Source organism: Geospiza fortis, unplaced genomic scaffold, assembly GCF_000277835.1.
Source record: "Geospiza fortis unplaced genomic scaffold, GeoFor_1.0 scaffold221, whole genome shotgun sequence".
Lineage (NCBI taxonomy): Eukaryota > Metazoa > Chordata > Aves > Passeriformes > Thraupidae > Geospiza > Geospiza fortis.
In genome coordinates, this window is record NW_005054395.1 from 2,642,350 (window position 1) to 2,649,612 (window position 7,263).

The 7,263-nt window shown below is 49.8% G+C and overlaps 1 protein-coding gene and 1 long non-coding RNA gene across 2 annotated transcripts in view; one reads left to right on the forward strand and one right to left on the reverse strand.

Annotated features, from left to right (window-relative positions):
* The window catches only part of CACNG1 (calcium voltage-gated channel auxiliary subunit gamma 1), a 10,443-nt gene extending 5,886 nt beyond the window's left edge, over window positions 1–4,557 (reverse strand). Inside the window, exon 1 of the mRNA XM_005425759.2 lies at window positions 4,200–4,557. Within this exon, the coding sequence (XP_005425816.1) occupies window positions 4,200–4,440 (241 nt within the window). The 5' untranslated portion in view covers window positions 4,441–4,557. The remainder of the gene's footprint in view (window positions 1–4,199) is intronic.
* Window positions 2,712–5,282, forward strand: LOC115948423. Its single transcript, XR_004082245.1, has 3 exons — window positions 2,712–2,791; window positions 3,149–3,204; window positions 5,169–5,282. It is a non-coding gene; the product is annotated as an uncharacterized LOC115948423 (long non-coding RNA).
* Window positions 5,283–7,263: the final 1,981 nt, after the last annotated feature.

Here is a 7,263-nt window from a genome sequence, read left to right on the forward strand (position 1 = left end):
TGAGTTGGGTTGGGCTGGGCCGGGCTGGGCTGGGCTGAGCTGGGCTGGTTTGCGCAGGGGGGACACCCTCAGCACCTGCCCAGCACCCCTGCAGCACCCAGGGGCTCCCAGTGGCCCAGCAAACAGAGCAAAGGCTGCCTTGGGGCCCTTCCCTTAGGGACATCTCTTCTGTTAAATTACCAAGTTAGCACCAGCTTCCAGAAGCCCGGGAGAAGCTGTGGCCCTGTCCCCATCCAGGCTGGGGCAGGCACAGGGTGAAGCCTGAGCCTGGCTGGGTGCAGGACATGCAGGTACTGCTGTGGGTTTCTGCCTGGGAGCATTTCAGTGGCTCCTTACAGCATTAATTTCTCTGGCAGAAGATCCCTGTGCTCTACCTGTTGGTTCTTGTGGGTTTTTTCTGTCATGTAAATGGTGGCTGCTGGAGTTAGTGACTCAGGGAGGATTTATTTTCCCTCTCCCAGGAGATGGGTAATTGCAAAGTAGCGTTTTTGGGCCTGTTAGGGGAAGATTCCTTGGAGACACTCTTATCTACTTAAGTTTATAAGCTGACTTTTATTTCATCTGCAGATTCTCCTTGCTGGAGACAAGGTTAATGTTTAGCTCTGGAATCTCCTGACCTGTTCTTTATTATCCTTGCAAATGACTGGAAGAAATACATTTGAACTCAGCCCTCTGTGACTCTAATTGTGACTTTTGAGCCTCAAAGCAGTGGTTGTATACCTCCACCAGCAACTCAGTGGTGGCAGAGGCTGAGCACTGTGTTTGAGATACTTTATTTTGGGATTGTTTGGTTTAGCTTTTCATTAATTCTCTAAAAAGCCTGAACTCAAAGGACCCCCCCCAGGTGTGCAGTACAAAGGTGAAGCCATCCAGACTTGGTGTGGTGTGAGCACAGCACAGCTCTGTGTCCATTGCAGGGGAGCCAAACCAGCCCAGCCCACCCTCCGTCATCATAAACATTTCAGAGGTGGACTTGATGGAGCTACCTCTGTCCCTTATGGCCCTTAGCAAAGCTCTGCCAGGGTATGATAAAAGGATCATCACACAAGTGGGTTGGTGTTTTTGGAAAATGCACTTGTTGTGGGAAAATGGAGCTAGATCTGTTTTGGTGAAATGCTGCATTGTTTTCAGTTTGAAGGTGCTCCCATGCTCTGTTGAGCTGGGAATATCTGTTCCAACAAGTCTGGTATTCAGCAGAGCTGAGGCACTGCAGTGACTCTGGTGCCACCATGAATAAGAGAAAAGCCCATTTATGTCACAGCACGTTTACATATCAGACTGGATTTCCACTGGGGTTGATAATGGATGGACACTGTGTGGCAATCTTCCTTTCCCTCCACCCCAATTGCATTATCTCTGCCACGAGGCCACCCCAGGGTGCTGATGGGGACAGTCCAAGGGCTCTGTGGTCCCACAAACTTCAGAGTTGTAGTGTGGTTTATCACAGGGTGTCCTCACCCCTCCAAGACACCCCTCACAGCCTTCCTGCTCCCTGGCCCTCAGATCCATCACTCCTGGATGAAGTGATGCAGGAGAAGTGCAATCCCACTGAACTGTGGCTGAACCTTGGCCAGCTGCAACTTGGAGACTTTGTGAGGGAAAGAAAGGCTGGAAAGACCATGAGATGTTGAGGCCATGCAGAGTTTTGGGTGGCAGCTGTCCCCTGCAAGCACTGGAGTGACAGGCTGGGAAAGGGCTGGAGCCCACCTTGCTCTGGAACCTGAGATGGACAGAGCATGGGGAGTTTGTGGCAGGGTGGATGATTGGAAAATCCTGGATTTTAGTGTGGGGTTTCCACTTGTGATGAGTTTGGGAGACAGGTCCTTAGAGGATGTGTTAAGGTGAGGGCTGAGCCATGGAGGGGCCAGGCCTTGGGCTCTGACCTGGCCAATGAGACCTTTGACACACACAGAGCTTTGGAGATGGTCTCTCCAAGCAGTTTCATTTCACAGCTGTCCTGCAGGGTGAGTCTCCTGTAGCAGGGAACAGAGCCCTGCTGACAGCCTGTTTGCTCCAGCACTTCTCTCCAGTTGCCTGTGCTCAGGTTCCTGCATTCACAAGGACCTGTTTAAGCTGTTGAACTCCCCTGCTGCTGCCCAGATCACGGGAGCCACTTTTCAGGCCAGCACCAGCACCAGAGTTACCATCAGTGACACTGAACTGCGTTTACAGCTGGTAGTAAAATGCCCCAGTGCCCACTGACCACAGTTAAAAATGTCTCAGTATTAATCTGAATTTGCCTGGTTTTAACAACCATCTCCCTGATCTTTTTATTTGTTACAGCAGGATGCTGAACCCTTTTCAATTTGTCAACACCCTTAGATGGGTGCTGTAAAATTTTAAACCTCTGCCTAAATCACAGCCCTGCTTTGTGGACTGCGAGCCAAGTCATCCTCCCCACTCTGCACTGCGCTGAGCTCAAAACCCAATAAATAACGTTAATCATGCCATCCATTTCCTCCACAGGGAGCGACTGGTAAATGGTTATTAATTCAGTGATAAATTCTGATGCCTCTTTCCCAGTCCTGGCAGTAATGTCTGGTTATATCTCATGATTTTCAGGAAAAGCAGCGCCTGCATCTGCTCTTTTACTGCGCGTTTGTTCATTCACATTTTCTTGGCTGCTGCAGGTTTCACAACCCTGGTGTTTCCCTGCAGGCATCCCTTCCCAGAAGTGTGAAATCAATCGAGCAGGAGCCGTGCGGCCACAGCCTCACTCAGCAGCCCCAGCCCCGGGGCTCTTCTCCCCTCCCCTTGCTCTGATCCTTTCCCGGCTCAAACAGGGATGAAGGTATTTATGTTATAAATGAGGTGCGAATTTCACCCTCTGGAACGTGATTACGACGCAGGCTGTCATCCGAATTCCCAAATATCTTTTAAAACCTGGATGAAGCAGCTCTGGTGTGGGGGCCAGCCCAGCCCCTCCATAATTCCCAGCTCCCCTGTGCCTGGCGGAACGCGGCGCTGGGATGTGATTCAACGTCTGTGCAAGCACATGCTGATGTCTGTCAAAGATAGTGGCTGCTTTCCTGTGCCCTGCCTGCGAATCTGCTTTGTGCAGACAGCTGGATATTTATGAGTTTTATATTTACCCCACGGTCGTGCAGTTTTGCTGTTTATCCACCAATTTCCATTGTTTTTCCTTTAGTGGGAGTTCTCTGTGCGTGGGGGAAGGCGTGCAGCGAGGAATACGTCTCTAGGCACGTAAGTACCTTCCTGAGAGACATTAAGCATATGGATGACACACTCCCAAGTTTGGTTAGAGGCAGATCCACATGCTGAGGCTCAGCTCTTCTCTTCACAACATGTAATTTGGCCAAAGAGATAAAGAATTGCAGTAATACAGGCAATATACAGTCAGCCCAAGCAGGAAGATTTTTCACAGGAAATTTCCAAATATGTGTTAACATATATTTCATTTCAAGCAGTGAGTCTAACACGAAGGCAATCCTGTTATTTCTGTTCTGGAAAGCATCCAGTACCCTATAAGCTTTCTAAAAAAGCAGCGTGGCTCAGTCACAGAGGGAGTGTATTAGTGCAAGCAGCGCGGATGTTGCTGACTTGGCAATCAGCAAAAACATAATGAGCTCCTTTAACCAGGGAATGGAGCAGCCTTCTCGGAAAGCTGCCGTGCCCACTGCCCTCCCCATCCACTGAGCTGCAGGTGGAGACGTGTGTGGGAGCAGGTGCCTCTGGTGAGAGGTGAAGAGGCTCCCTAAGTCCTTGAGAAATGGATTCAAACTCCGTTTATGACTCTTTTCTTTCTGGAAGTTGACAAACCATCCTGCAGGTCCCTCTCCCTCCCTGCCTTGAGTTATGGCTGTTATTGAACAGCTCAGAGACAATCCACCATGGATGGCTGTTCCTCTGGGATTATATGGATCTGGATACCCGAAAGATCCAGCTGTGTTTGGTGGACCCGTTAATCTTCTCTCTTGCCTGCTGCTGTCAACATGCCTGTAGGACCCTTGGCTGCTGTTCAGCAAGATTCCCTTCATCCCAATCTCCCTTTGTGATTCCCACTGTGCCCAATCCTCCTCCCCTTCTCCCCACCACTGTCGCTGAAAACAACCCCATGCACCCCATCCCAAACTCAGTGCCCATTTTCCTTCTGCCACGGGGGACATGGAGCCTTTTTTCCTTTGCTGTGTCCTCCAACCTCCCAAGCAAAGCCTGCTGTTATCCTGGTGCTCACATACCTCCTGGCAGGCTAATGGGCCCGCAGCTCTTCTCTTTAGGACTTGGCTCCTGCATGAAAATCCTCTTGGTGCAGAGTCTCCAGAGCCCGAAATGCGCCGCCTCACAGCTGGTGGTGTTTTCCTCCAGGCTGGGGCTGAGCACGGCCCAGTGGTCGGTGACCACAGCGGCGAAGAGCAGCGAGATGCCCACCAGGATCACGGAGAACGTCAGCTGCACCTTCAGGGGTTTGCTCTCGTCCATCTCGCTCGGCACCGGCGCTCCCGGCCGAGCGCGGCGGGGGATTCGCCAGGGCTCCCGAAATCCTGGCGCATCTGAGCGCCTGGAAATGTCAGCCCCGGGCCTCAGGCAGCTGCTGGGCTGTGTCAGGAGGCTCCCCGTGCACAGCTCAGCTTTCGGCCCCATCCCACCCGGGTTGTTTTGGATTCCCACGCCCGGCCGGGCGGGTGCTCCCGGAGCGGCTGCGGCCGCCGCACAGGGGCTGAGATCTCTTGACTTGCAGCATGCCCAGAAATAGGCATTAATAGGATGATTAACTTTTCAGCGAGGTTATAAAAACATCTGTGTTTATAATAGTGCTGGGCCTGTGTGCAGACTGATCCTAAGCAGCATAATAGCCCTGGAGAGCTGTCACCCCACGCCTGCGGCTCGCAGGAGCTCAGACGTGGACCTGCCTCCAGGTCCACCAGAACTGTGAGGGCCCAGAACTGTGGCAGAGAGTGGTAAAATAAGCCAACTAGTCTATGTCTATTTGATTATTTATTTTTATTATAGTTATTTTTATTCTAAGCTTTTATTATAAGAATTTTTAATTAACCTGAACTGGTCTGAGTTGTTGGGGGTTTTTTGTGGGTTCCATTTGTTGTTGTTGGTGTTGTTTTGCTTTTTTGTCATTAGCATTTTTGTGTCTTTTCTTTTTCTCTTTCTAATGCAATATCTCTCAAATACCTGTTTGCTTTCCTATCAACCAGGTTCCCCTTGAGACCTGCAGTAACTCCAGCAGCCACCCAACACATCCATTCCTTTCTCTAGCAGTGACTTCACTTGCCTTGAGCCCAGATTGCTGGAGCTGGGCCAGCCTCTCTCCTTCCCTTTGATATTTCAGCTGATTGTAAAGCCAATTTGATGGTAATGTCAATGTAGAGGCCACTGTGGAGGTGACATTACAATTGCGATGTCAAACTGAGGAGGGTGACAGTACCTGAATGTTAAAAGAATGGTTAAAAAAATGCCAGTGGAAAGCTGCAAATATCATTGTGTCAAGATAATGTCAGAGCTACTCCAGTCTTGCTTTATTAACACCCCAGTTTGATGTCAAAATAAAGGTGCAGAGGTGTCAGCTCAGGTTGATGAGGATAGTGTGGAGCAAGAAATTAAAGTGTAGGGAGAGCATGGGAAAGGGAGAGAAAATAAAGTGTAAGTTAAAAAATATTGGTCCAAAAAAAGTAACCCAAGTCGTACTTGGGTTGCCATTACTTTGCTTGGTGTGTGACAGGGATGGCTTAGACACCCCTGTGGGGCAGAGGGATATGTGGGCACCCAGGATGGCATCTGGAGCCCCATTCTTGCTGGCATGTGGGAATTGTGGGCAGGAGTGAAGGTACCTGGTGTAAAATTGGAGGGGAAGGAGATCAGGGAGGGCAGTGGGGACATGGAGCAAGGCAGGGACCGGGGACCACAGGCACATCCATGCTGGGGCTGGCAGAGATATTACAGGCTTCAATTTAAGCCAGAACCAAGAGTGAAAGCAGAAAGACCTAAAGGGAGCAGACTTTAAGCCAGAAAAGAAAAGCATTAAAGATGTAATGCCTTTTCCTTTGAAGTAGACTCTTGTTAAATTTCACTAGACATCAGTTGATCTCAGGAGCTGCATCTCAACATCAATTCATTGATGCTACAAACTCCACAGGTGGAGCAGAGGGAAGTGAATGTGTTTGCAAATGTGGGCACAAAGTGAGGCTCTGGTTGCTGAGACATCAAGTGCTAATGATCCTGCTTTAGACTAATTACAACCTACAAGGACTGCAGGGGTGGGAACTCATTAATTTTTTTCACCGGTGTTGGTCTTTGTACCTCTTCCAGTGTTGGCAGGAATCACACTTTCTGCTCTCATTTAGATCCTTCATTCTGGAGAAGTTATATGGGTTTGGTTTGGCTTTGAGTTTTCTAATTTCCAGGAAACAACTGAAATGAAATCAGAAGTGAATAATTGATCCTTGCCTGCTGCTGGGTGGAGCTGGGAGTGTGAGCAGGCTCCAGTGAACCCCAGCATGGGCAGCAGTGGCTCCCCAGGCTCACATTGCTGCAGCTGAGGTGAAAAACTCCCCCCAGACCCCAAAAATGACCTAGAGCTGCCAGCCCATGGGGGAAAAAAAGGGTTTTGTGGGTTATTGGTGGGCATTTGGCAAATGCAGAAACAAAACATTTCTGGAGGAGTACAGGACTAAAGCAAACCCTGGAAGCTTTCTGCACATCCAGAAGACCATGATACCTAATCCTCTGGGAATGGTTCCTGCAGCCTCCCTGTGTCAGCTGGTAAATATTCACATTTAAAAATCAATATCACATGAAATATAAGCAGATTATTAATGAATACCTGTTGGAAAGCAGGGAGGGCTGCAATTATTTGCACTTTAGCAGCAGTGAGTGAGGGACACAATTCTGTTTCTCTTCTGGAGAAAATGCCAGAGGAGGCATCTGAAGCCCAGCTAGTGTGTTTGTTTTCTCCCTGGCAGAGGTGGTGCCTTGGCTCTGCTCCCCAGCACTTGCACTCTTCTGTATTTCTTTCAGACCAGCCTCAGCATTTACCACAAGCAGATTAACCTCACTCTGTGGCTCCCTTCTTGCAGAACATTGCTCTGCAAAAACCCATCCCAGTCAGAATAACCCAGAGAGGGGGAGGCAGCACCTGCCAGCTCTCAGCTCAAATGGGAGTTCAGCAAAGAGCTTTCTTCAAGCAGGGTCTCCTCAGTACTTTTTGGGTTCCCCAGCCTGCATTGCCCCAGTGTGGTGAGAGCACTGGGATTGGAGTGGGGGCTGCACAGCCAGCACCTGGGAATGCCACCA